Source organism: Podarcis liolepis (genome assembly GCF_965112155.1).
Source record: "Podarcis liolepis genome assembly, chromosome: 7".
Taxonomy (NCBI): Eukaryota; Metazoa; Chordata; class Lepidosauria; order Squamata; family Lacertidae; genus Podarcis; species Podarcis liolepis.
Window position 1 is genome coordinate 73,152,060 of NC_139561.1, and position 12,746 is coordinate 73,164,805.

General features: G+C 45.6%; 1 protein-coding gene across 1 annotated transcript; it reads left to right on the forward strand.

Annotated features, from left to right (window-relative positions):
• The first annotated feature begins 2,152 nt into the window (after positions 1-2,152).
• DBR1 (debranching RNA lariats 1) lies at positions 2,153-12,070 on the forward strand. Its single transcript, XM_083512326.1, has 8 exons — positions 2,153-2,464; positions 3,514-3,638; positions 4,101-4,181; positions 5,455-5,540; positions 8,030-8,254; positions 9,359-9,439; positions 9,990-10,135; positions 10,561-12,070. The coding sequence occupies exons 1-8, from the start codon at positions 2,247-2,249 to the stop codon at positions 11,234-11,236; spliced, it is 1,638 nt and encodes a 545-aa protein (XP_083368452.1). The 5' UTR covers positions 2,153-2,246; the 3' UTR covers positions 11,237-12,070.
• The last annotated feature ends 676 nt before the right edge of the window (positions 12,071-12,746 follow it).

The following is a 12,746-nucleotide window of genomic DNA, read 5'->3' on the forward strand; positions in this document are numbered from 1 at the left end:
CTGGGGCTGATGGGAGATGTAGTTCTGAAAGATTTTTTAAGTATTCATAGGCTCTCTTGATTGGACAGGATGTGTTAGACCTGTCTTTCATTTGTTCATATTTTTGTGGGGTTTTAAAAAATGTTTTTATTGTTTTAGTGTAGTTTTAGTATTTTTGTTGTGTTGTAAGTTGCTTCCAGTCATTTCAACGGGTAAAGCAGCTAATTAATAATAATAATGTGCCCATGGGAAGAAGATGTAAGCAGCTCTTCTGTTTTAGCTTTCTTTTCTTTAGCCACCAGCATTTTTTAACTTGTAAGTTTCCAAATCTGGACAGTCTGATCTTCTCCATGTTTACCCATAAGACTTGCTACTGAATAAATGTGCATTACTAGCGTGTGCTAAAAAAGCAACATTGCTTCCAAAAATCTTTTAAGGACTTTCCCCAGAATATTGAGCTAGTTTGTATTTCTGTGATGCTTTGTTAGTGCTGTAACATTCAATTAAAGCCTGCAACAGACCCTCCAGGTGTCCCTATTTTCCAGAGACGTCCCTGATTTAGAGAAGCCACCCTAGTTTCTGATTTGATCCTGGAATGTCCCGCTTTTCCTTAGGACCTCCCTATTTTCATTGGAGAAATGTTGGAGGGTATGGTAGGATGTCCCTATTTTCACTGGAGAAATGCTGGAAGGTATGGGGTTATCTGACCCCCAAGCCGTCTGAAGACACTTCTGTATAGGGAAGTTTTTTTTAAAAAATATTTAATGTTTTATTATGTTTTGTGCTGGAGGAGACTCTTGAGAGTCCCATGGACTGCAAGAAGATCAAACGCATCCATTCTTAAGGAAATTAGCACTGAGTGCTCACTGGAAGGACAGATCGTGAAGCTGAGGCTCCAATACTTTGGCCACCTCATGAGAAGAGAAGACTCCCTGGAAAAGACCCTGATGTTGGGAAAGATTGAGGGCACAAGGAGAAGGGGATGAGAGAGGACAAGATTGTTGGACAGTGCTCTCGAAGCTACATACATGAGTCTGACCAAACTGCGGGAGGCAGTGGAAGACAGTGTTAGGATATCTCCCTGGCAGTATTCCCAACAGACAGGAGTGCCTGGCGTGCTCTGGTCCATGGGGTCACGAAGAGTTGGACACGACTAAACAACATTTGTTGGAAGCTGCCCAGAGTGGCTGGGGCAACCCAGTAAGATGTGTGGGGTACAACTAGTAAAATTATCATTATGGAATGGGGCGTCCCTATTTTCATAGGAGAAATGATGGAGGGTATGCTGCAAGAGTCTGACATGTGAACGGTGGATGTGGGCAGATGGAAGAAGATATGTTTTTGTAGCCAGTAAATGCCATTTCTAGGCAAATTGTCTCAAGAACAAGCCTGATTTCCAAGCAGTTAAACGGGACATACTTAAGGGCTTATCCATATTTCTGCTTCTTGAAAGAATGGGACCGAGCGGTTTCCCCTTTCCCAAGGGAAAACCTCTCCTAAGTGACAGATCGGAACACATGGCAACCCGGGGAAAATCCGTTTTACTTCCAAGCACCTTAGAAATCAGGCCTGGAAATTGCATTTATTGGCTATAGAAAAAACACCCCCCTTCTTCCAACTGCCCACACCCACCGTTCCCACGTCAGACACTTGCAGGCTTTAACTGAAATTTCTAATGGCATTTTACTTCTTGCATTGTTCTTTCGCCGCTGCACTTCCACGTGAACGCTGCTTCTCAGGAGGAGCTGGATTCAACATTCTAACCTTCCCTTTGTTTAAACCGATTCTGATATGTTGCATTTTAATTTGATTGTGTCGTAGCCCACCTAATTGCGGAAGGGTGGGTAAGGAATAGAATGATAGTGATGATAGTAATAATAATAATATGAAATGATAATACATGAAATATCGTAATATGTGCCATTACGAGATTGGTTTCCTTATGACGATTAACAGTAATAATGAACGATGATGACAATTAATAATAATACAAAAAATGAACCAAAAAGTTCCTTGGAGCCACGTTAAGACCATAGATATTTGCGGGGGGGGGAAGCATCCTGGCGATGATAAAAATCATTCGGCGGGATATTGTCGCAATTCTAGCGCAACCTCCAAACGTTCGGTGAGAGCAAAGGAGAGACGCATGCGCAGCAGCAGCGGCAGCAGGGGGGCGGGGCGGGGCCCTCGGGCTGCCTCGCGATGCGGAGAAAGCAACGGTCGAGGGCGCGTGCGTTGCGCAGGCCGGGCTGCCGCCGCCGGGGCGCATGCGCCGAGGCCGGAAGATGAAGGTGGCGGTGGCCGGCTGCTGCCATGGCGCGCTTGACAAGATGTACGAGACGCTCCATTTGCTGGAGCAGCGCCACGGCCAGGCGGCGCCGGATCTGCTCCTGTGCGCCGGGGACTTCCAGGCCGTGCGCAACGCGGCGGACCTGCGCTGCATGGCGGTGCCGGCCAAGTACCGCTGCTTGGGGGGCTTCGCGAGGTGAGTCGCCCGCGAAGAGGCAGCAGGATTTCGAATTCCGCGGAGGCTCCGCCCCGGAACCCATTCGAGGGAAGGGTGCCTCTGAGCACGCGCAGAGTGCAAGGTCCTTTGCGGGGTTTTTGACTGTTGGGGTGGTAGAGGAGTTGGTTAAGCATTGTGTGCGCGCGTGTAAAATATTATATAATTTGTGTTTTATGCCTTGCTAGGCTGTTAAAGCAGCTCCCGTAGGAGGAAAGGCTACAGCATAAAGCAGGGGAGGTTTTTCTTGGTGTGCTTTTTCACCAGGTTTTCCATATGCGAATAGCAAAGTATTAACCAAGTGTCAAGTTTTCCTGAAAGACCAGCCCTGAGAGAGGAAAGGACGTGTTCAACTCAGTACATAACAGGATGGCAGGGCCACACCACTGACCCCAATCCCAATTTTACACAGCCTTTTCTCTCTCTACTCCTGACATCCACGGGTGAGTGTCTGCAAGAGAAGCACTACAGATCTCTGCAGGAACTGGAATCCTGATCATGCGGGGTTCCACCTTCTGTAGAAGTCAACAGGTTTGTGTAGGTTTCCCCCCTGCAAGATGTTCACACGCAACGTGTGGATGGCAGATGGAGGAAGTTGACTGGCCTTGGGGAAAGCCCCGCTGTCCTTTTCAGTCTATGCACTCCTTTTATCCATATACTGTAGTGTGTTAACTAAATCCCAAGTTGAGGTGAAATACGTGGCTTAGTCAGTCTTAGTTGGATTGACTGTGGAACTTAGTGGGACTTAACTTCTGACTAAACATGCTCCTGCTTCCACTGCATGTCCTCCTGACAGGTGCAATTAAATAGGTTTGCTTTATGTGTTTCATGTTAATTTGGTGATTCCTATGAGCACTTTCTTCTCAGCAGTAGACCATGTGCCATCTCCACCTCCCCAGCTGTGCACCAAAAGTAATGTATGATACAACGCGCATGCATGTACGGTAAACCTGGTTCCTCTGATCAGGAAACATGAATATGCTGATCCTTAATACCAGTGACGAAGACATTGGCTTTTGGCTGTGTTCTAGGTATTATTCTGGAGAGAAGAAGGCTCCTGTCCTGACCATCTTTATTGGGGGCAACCACGAAGCCTCCAATCACTTGCAAGAGCTACCATATGGCGGATGGGTAGCACCAAACATCTACTACCTTGGTATTAACATTTCGCTTTCTGTTTTGATAGCCTAGGATGCACAAGCATAGGGCTGATGATTTAGACTGAAGTTCAGCTTTATAGTGGGGGACTGCTCTTCTTTCCCTCCAAAATTAGGCATGTCAGTATCTTGCAGGTGAAGTCGTATACTCTTGTTGCTGGAATGTTTTCAGTGTAAGCCTGTATAGCTGTTCTGGAAAGTTTTCAATGTAGCAACAGCAAAATATCTAGGTCCAATTCTGTCTTTTTCTGACCTTGTGTGGCCAGTATAGTGAGCAGCAGATTGTAGCCCAAAATACACTATTATCCCTATACACATTACAGAATGTAACCTTTTTCTTTGCTATGAAGGAAATACAGCACATTATTGGGAATCAGTAACCACTTTATGTACTGCTCGTGGTTTTCGTGGACAGTCTTCTACTTCTTAGCCTGATCGACATATTTTTTTTCCTGTTTCAGGTTACGCTGGAGTGGTAAAGTATCGCGGGGTGAGAATTGGTGGACTCTCTGGCATCTTCAAATCTCATGATTACAAAAAGGGTATGTCTAGGATGGGGTTGTGCTGCAGATTCTTGTTTTAAATCTGAATTTCATTTTCGGCTGTAGCACTTACTGCACTAGAGTGAGTTGCGTCTGTTGCTGGTAGGTGATTCTGAAGCCCGGTTTTGATACAACGGGAAGCTGTGGCTAATGAATCAGGATCTGAAACCATGGTTTGATGTTTGTTTGTGTGAACTAACCACAGTTAGGTTATTGAGTTTAGATGTAGTGGGAAACTGCAGCTTATTCAAAACTGAAAGTAGGCATTTTTTTTAATCTTCATTCTTGCTTGAAGGAGGGGAAAAGGGAGCATGTGGTTCCAATGCCCACCACAGCATATTTTTTAATGGAAAACCCTAGTTTACTGGTACATCTGAACAGGTCTTGATTATCCCTGTGATGTGGCAGTGCTGAAGGGAATCAATGTGGCAAAATGGATCAAGGGTTTTTCTTGGATGTAGGAAACCCAGTTTTAAATCTTCACTTGACTAAAATGCTTAGCTGGGAAACTTGGAGCAAATAGCTATTTTTTACCACGGCCTAATTCAAAGTGGTGTTGTGAGGCCCAAATGCTACTCTGATTCCTGTGTGGAAAGTATAAGATACAGATACAAGGAAAAAGGATGTGAATGTCCATTTGGTTTTCTCTGCACCAACATCTGTTGGTGATGTTCTATCTCATCTGCCTTGTGATCAGCAAAGGGCCTTGTTTCAGATCCCTGCTCACCTGGGAACTGAGTTTTCACTTCAGTAAAATAGGAAAAATTGTTACTTGCCTCTTGAGGGTGTCAGAGTAAGGTTGTGTGATCTTTGTTCCATGGACGGTGCTAAAGCCAAATATCTATTGAATGAAATAGGAAGAAGTTAAATTCCTTGTTATGTTTACTTATTTAAAATATTTTTAGCCTGCCTTCTTTTGAAAGCAATCTCAAGGTGGTGTGCAGTGCATTTAATCTTAAAGCAGTAACATCAATCAGTACAATAAAATGAGGGCAAATAAAATGCATAAATAATACTATGTTAAAATTATAGTACATCTGTATTCTGTGATCAGGCTTCTAGATCTCAAGTTGTATAGGGCTTTATAAATTATCATTAGCACCTTGAAACTGGCCTTGTAGTATAGTGGTAAGCACACTTGTGCAACTCTCAAAGGAGGTTGAATATAGCACCCATTCCACAATGCTGCTGTTTCAGGGGATCGGAGCCAATTAGGAAGTCTTCCTTTTTGTCGTCGTTTTTATTCAGCTAAGTGTTTCTCAACTTGCTTAAGGTCACTTTGAGTATCCACCATACAACCAGCAAACGATAAGAAGTGTCTACCATGTAAGAAACATTGAAGTCTTCAAGCTCAAGCAGGTTAGTGTAAATCCAATTTCATATCACCTGTCTGTATGTTAAGATCTTCTTCATAGCCCTGCCCCTTCCCTTCAAGTACCTTCATTGCCATCTGAGATAAAGTGGGTGACACCACGGGGATAAGGGCTGGCATCCCAGCTGCAATACACTCTCCCAAGAGATTTGTGTGGCACCGTTCTTGTTAATTTTTCTGGCACTAGGTTTTCTGCCACCAGCCTTTTAATTTTCCAGATCTTTTAAAAGCCTTTAAAAGGGCTTACACCTTTTAAAAAATTGGTTTTATGTTGTTTCTAGTTATGTTATTTCTTCTTCAAGAAGAAATAACTGTTTTTTAAATTATTGTCCCATCCCCCGCCCCGTTTTTAAAGCTGTTCTGATTTTATCTTTAAGCCACCTTAAGTTGCTCTCAGGGAATAAAGGCAGGGGAATAATAATATTAATAATACCGTATTTTTCGCCCTATAGGACGCACCGGCCCATAGGACGCACCTATTTTTTGAGGGGGGAAATCAAAGAAAAAAAATTGATTTCCCCCCAGGTTTGCGCAGCCATCCCCAAGCTAGAAGAGGGAGACGGGGCACTTCGTCTCCCTCTTCTGCCTTCAGGGACAGCCTCCCAAGCCTCTGTGGAGCAGCGCACAGCGCTGCCCTGCAGAGGCTTTGCGCAACCATCCCAAGCTAGAAGAGGGAGACGGAGCGCTCCGTCTCCCTCTTCTGCCTTCAGGGACAGCTTGGCCCGCTATCCCGCGAGCTTGTGGGGCTGGAGGGGGGAGAAGCAGGCTTGCTTCTCCCCCCGCCAGCCTCCAGATCAGGTCAGGGAATAGCGGGATGGCGGCGCTCCGCCATCCCCCTATCTCCCGAGCTTGTGGGGCTGGCGGGGGGGAGAAGCAGGCTTTCTTCTCCGCCCGCCAGCCTCCAGATCAGGTCCGGGAATAGCGGGATGGCGGAGCGCTGCCATCCCGCTAATCCCCGACCTGATCTGGAGGTTGTGGGGCTGGTGGGGGGGAGAAGCAGGCTTGCTTCTCCCACCCCCAGCCTCCAGATCAGGTCGGGGAATAGCGGGATGGCGGAGCGCTGCCATCCCGCTAATCCCCGACCTGATCTGGAGGTTGTGGGGCTGGTGGGGGGGAGAAGCAGGCTTGCTTCTCCCACCCCCAGCCTCCAGATCAGATCGGGGAATAGCGGGATGGCGGAGCGCTGCCATCCCGCTAATCCCCGACCTGATCTGGAGGTTGTGGGGCTGGTGGGGGGGAGAAGCAGGCTTGCTTCTCCCACCCCCAGCCTCCAGATCAGGTTGGGGAATAGCGGGATGGCGGAGCGCTGCCATCCCGCTAATCCCCGACCTGATCTGGAGGTTGTGGGGCTGGTGGGGGGGAGAAGCAGGCTTGCTTCTCCCACCCCCACCCTCCAGATCAGGTCGGGGAATAGCGGGATGGCGGAGCGCTGCCATCCCGCTATTCCCCGACCTGATCTGGAGGTTGTGGGGCTGGCGGGGGGTGGGGGAGAAGCAGGCTTGCTTCTCCCCCCCCCCCCCAGCCTCCAGATCAGGTCGGGGAATAGCGGGATGGCGGAGCGCTGCCATCCCGCTATTCCCCGACCTGATCTGGAGGTTGTGGGGCTGGCGGGGGGGGGGGGAGAAGCAGGCTTGCTTCTCCCACCCCCAGCCTCCAGATCAGGTCGGGGAATAGCGGGATGGCGGCGCTTCGCCATCCCCCTATCCCGCGAGCTTGTGGGGCTGGCGGGGGGGGAGAAGCAGGCTTGCTTTCCCCCCCGCCAGCCTCCAGTTCAGGTCGGGGAATAGCGGGGTGGCGGCTCTGTGCCTCCCCGCTGTCCCCAGCTTTTGGGTGCAGGCTGCTGCCCGCAAGCCTTGCGAGCCCGCGGGACATCCCGCCGGGCTTGCAAGACTTGGGATAGCTTCCTGAAGCCTGGAGAGCGAGAGGGGTCGGTGCGCACGGACCCCTCTCGCTCTCCAGGCTTCAGCGAAAGCCTGCATTCGCCCCATAGGACGCACCCAGATTTCCCCTTCATTTTTGGAGGGGAAAAAGTGCGTCTTATAGGGCGAAAAATACGGTAATTCATTGATGTTGCATTCAGCTGCAGAAACACCAGGCATCAGGAAGTCTCAGCGGATGCTGCCGAACTGGCTGGCTCTTAAAATAAATAAATAAATAAATAAAACAGTTACAAAAAGAAATACTAACTATGTTGACTAGCAAAATATAATATTTAAAATATAATCAGGATACAGTAAAACATTACTTAACAGAAGAAATCAAAAAGAAAAAACCAGTAAGTCAAAACTTAGAACAATAATCTTCATTAGTCCTACTCAGAGCAGACCCATTGAAACTAATGCAGTTAAGCCCACTTAATCATTTCCCCTCTTCCCTAAAACTTAATTGACATCCTATGATCCTATGCTGTGTTTCCTTTACTCACAACAGCAGCCGTATTGTCTCATTTTGTGTTGCTTTCGTTTTGGTTTAACAGCTAAAGCAGCCTATGGATGTGTTTATGTCCCACGACTGGCCCAGAAGTATATATCATTATGGAGACAAGAAATTGCTGCTTAGGAAAAAATCCTTCTTCCGCCAAGAAGTGGAGAGTAATACGTTGGGAAGTCCTGCTGCTTCAGAGCTTCTGGAGCACTTGAAACCAACCTATTGGTTCGCTGCACACCTGCATGTGAAGTTTGCTGCCTTCATGCAGCACCAGGTAAAAGAATTGGAGCGTTTTGCTGTGCCTCTGTTGACATTTATGTGTGCAGTTGTGTTTCACCATTGTTGTTTTTAACGGAAGCTGGAGCTCCAGAGAAACTTCAGTGGAGGAAACCTGATACCTGCCAGTAGTTTCAAAATAACAAACTGCTCTGGATTGGGGGCCAGTTGTGCTCAGCTTGCACCTGGCGCTGCTTGAGAATTCTGAGAAACAAAATAAGTCATTGCAGTTTTGAAAGGTTCATTCTGTCATATTCTAAATGGCGTCGTGTTGTCTCCAAACGTAGACAAAAAGCTGCTGATTGAGCTCAGGAGTTATTATGCAAAATTTGTTTATAATTTCTTAAGAGGGGTTCAAATGCATAGGGAACATGTAAGCAAACAGCCTTCCAAAATATATAATAGATTGCAGGGGTGGGAAAACTGCCTCTCCAGATGTTTTTGAACTACTGCCCCCATGATCACTGAATACTGGCCTTTCTGTCTGGGGCTGATAGGGAGTCCTACAGCACCCTCAGTTTCCTTGCCTGTGCTCTATTACAATCTTTTTCAAAATACCATAATTCAAATATAAGCTTATCGGGGGTTCCAGAACAGTGGTTAGGATCTTAAAAGGCTATTGATAAATTTACGTTGGTTTGTTTTGATAAGTAGCCCTTAGTGAATTCTGCTTGGAATCATAGAGCTGGGCAAAACTGGAGAGCCTGCCATGTAATGATACACTTCACACTCTTATTTGCACTGTTGATATTTCTATAAAAGTGAAAATTACTGATAGGCAAGCAAACCTCTGGTACTTCCAGAAGGGCAGAAGACGGTTGTCTGTCTGTGAATTTGTTTTGCTGGTTTAATCCCTGGCATCTCCAACCAAAGCTTCGGGAGGCACCAGGTAAGAAAGACTTCCATCTCAGATAATAGAGGGCTGCTGCCAGTCAGAATAGACATTGCTGGGTTAGATGAAACAGTGGTCTGACTCGCAAAAAAAGGCAGCTTTATATGTCCATGCATATAAATCGCATCAATCCTTGTTGTGTAGCAAAAAATGTTGACTTTGGTACATGTGCCATTTTTTTGTTAATGTATTCCCTCCCCTACTTAATAGGCCAATGGCAGCGGGAAACAGCCAAAAGCAACAAAATTTCTGGCCCTGGATAAATGCCTGCCCCACAGAGACTTCCTACAGGTAAAACATGCTGAATTTTCTGTTTGGTATCTATTGTTATGAAGCCTAAGGCTCAGTGTATTTAGAATCTTCTGTAAAAGGGGGAGAAATGGTCAGCCAGATATGACTTTCCAAGATGCTCTGTTTGACCCTTGGAACCTTCTCCCAAAGCTGCAGCCCTCGCTATCCTCCTTGAGTGGTTTTCCATAGCATGGATATGTCCTTTAACTGTGATAAAGCCTCAAGGAGGATGTAGAGTTGTGTTAGTAAATGTCTGGCTTTTGTGGCTTACAAAGTAAGAGCTGCCTCTGTTGCTTTACCTGCTTTTCTCTTGCCTTGCCCACTGGTGACATGTGCCCCCCCTGAAGGTTGCCTGTGGGGGAATGTGGCCCTTGGACTACCCCTGTTTCCCAGCCTGGCTTCATGGTCCTTCCAAAAACAAGGGAGAAGTGCAGTCTGTAGCAAGGGCAAGGGCAGATTTATCTGAGGTGCTAGTGGCTTAAGTTCACAGCCAAGTCTTGCCTGTTATGGAGGACAAAGAGGTCTTCTTAATTTCCCAATGTTTTCTAAGATTGTAGAGATTGAACACGACCCAAGTGCATCTGACTGCCTGGAATATGACCCTGAATGGATTGCTGTTCTTAAAGCTACTAACAATCTTGTTAATGTGTCTCCAAATTCCTGGAATATGCCTGAAAACAATGGACTCCATGCAAAGTATGTAGAGTGTTGTCTGTGTATTTTTATTTATTTGCTGCTTTTTGACCCCTTATGCCTCCTCTGCCAACATCTCACCAATACAACAGAGCAGTAATGAAACAGTCAGATTAAAAACAACAACTAAGGCAACAATCCTAACCCCACTTACTTGGGAGTAAGCCCTACTGAATCCATAGGACTTCTGAGTAGATATTGATTGCACTACTCCCAACTCTCCCTTGCGCTGGATTCCTCTAGCATGCTGGGATAATTGAATCTGGCCCATTGAAGTTAGGAGGCATTACCATCCCTAGAACTCCATATATCAGTTAATGCCCTGTATGAGGAAGCACTTCCTTTTCTTTGTCCTGAAGCTGTTCAGATGTAAGGGGCAGAGAGGTGGGTAGCCTTACTTGAACCTCTCTGTGTTTGGCCTCTTGTAGATGGGACTACAGTGTCACAGAAGAAGACATCAAGGCGGTTTTGGAAGAGGTGAACCACGACCTTAAGGTTCCACATAACTTCAGTACCACAGTTCCCTGTTATAACTCAAACAAATCCCAGGAGCACAGAGAACCCGTTCATCAAATCAATCCCCAGACGACCGAGTTTTGTGCCCGGTTTGGCCTCTTGGACATTAATGGCCGAATCCAACAACTGAGAGAGGAGCACGGAGATGAGGATGATGATGATGAAGAGGAGGAGGAGGTAGACAGTACTGGATCAGCAGAGGAGCCCAGTGACTATAATACAGACGTTTCTGGCTTGTCCTCTTCTATCAACCCTGATGAAATAATACTGGATGAAGACAGCGATGATGAAGAAGAGCCAGGCAGCTGCCCAGTGGACTCGTCTGCCAACCACCCTTCTGATGTCTCAACAACTTTTTCCGACATCCGGGTCATGCCAGGTTCCATGGCTGTGTCGCCGAATGATACTGTGGAAAGTGATGAACTGGAGAAATCGAGTGAGAGAAACCAGCCAGAAGAGGTGATCCCCAGTGAAACGGCCTTGAAGCGGCTAAGTGACACAAGTGAAGAAGGAAAGGGTGGGCCAAAGAAAATTAAAAGGAGGAACCAGGCTATCTATGCTTCCAAAGATGAAGATGAGGTGGAATGAGACAGTATAGGCAGGATCTTCGATTGCTATACCTGTTCAACTTTTGGCGTGGGTCTTTTTTTTGTGGGGGATGGGATTTTACAATCCTACACAGATTTTACACTTTAATTGCAATAAGCCCTTTTTTATATTAGAGCAAATATTTTTATTAGGGAACAAATATTGATTTGGTAGAAAGAACTTGTAGGCATCTGTGATCCAACGGAGGACCTGTTGTATCCCTTTTTGCAGAGGCTCACCAGACAAGGAGAAAATATTTTGCATTTTGATGGAGGTTCGGAAAAGGACCTTTTTATATATATATAATGAAGCAAGCTCAAATTGATTCAACTTCTTTGCTACTTAAGCTCACCCACCTGCCCATTGACAGCAATTAGTTCCGAATCTTGCATTCATTGGACTTTGCATCAGTGAATGTTATAAGTTCTAGCTTTCTCAGGTAGTCCCTCCTCCTTCCTGCCCTCCCAGTGTTGATGGGGAATTTGCTGCCTTCTGTATGTTGTTGGACTCCCAGTTCTCATCATCCCTGATCGTCGTCCATACTCACTGGGGCTGATGGGACTTAGTGTCCAACAACTTCTGGAAGGTCATGGATTCTCCATTCCTGGTTTTTGCTATGTTAACCATAAGAACTAATAGGCTGTCTGATGTGCATCATTTCAGCTGTCAACCACATTGAGAATGTGATTGAAATAATACTATATAAAATTGGGAAAGTACAATAATCCTATGGTGAGTTGAGCATGTAAGAAGTGAAACCACAACGTGGGGTTTATTTTAATGCCATTATTTACCAAGATGATATATAGGTCTGTAAATAAATCCTTTTGCACTGCCCTAGTTTCTGGATTTTCTGTGCATGCTGTGTGAATATGCAACATAGATTTTCTTTCATGCATGTAGTGAACCATTTCAGACAGTCAGATTCTGACTAAATAAGCTGATATATGAAATAGGAGTCAGCTATAAAATAACATTTTAAGTGTGTTTTAAGTGCATTATACAAATGTTACTCTAGATGGTGCTAGTGAGCTAATAGCAAATTCAATATATATATATATATTTAAATGGTAAAAAAATTCACAGCGTTTTTTATATATGTGTAGACTCCACCTGAATTTATCTGTGTTTCCCCAGAGCAATGATTAACATATGATCTCCAATCATAGTTTCTCATTTTGTCCAAGCGAGCCAAGGAAACAGTTACCAGTTTTGGAACAAGCCATACTGTACTTGTTAAGCCACAATTTGAATTAATTTCTTGGTGTGTTCCAAAGCAGTTAACCATAGTTTCATCTCAATAGAGAAATTATGGTTAACTAGAGAATTGCAGCAAAGGTGAGGCGAAGAGAGCCACCTATCTGAGCAAAAGGTTCAGATAGAATTGTCTGAACGTGGCCACTGTCAGTTTGAGGAGTTGTAAAATGATTTACATAACCAGATGTGCCCAGAACAGTACAGTGGTACCTCGGGTTAAGTACTTAATTCGTTCTGGAGGTCCGTTCTTAAC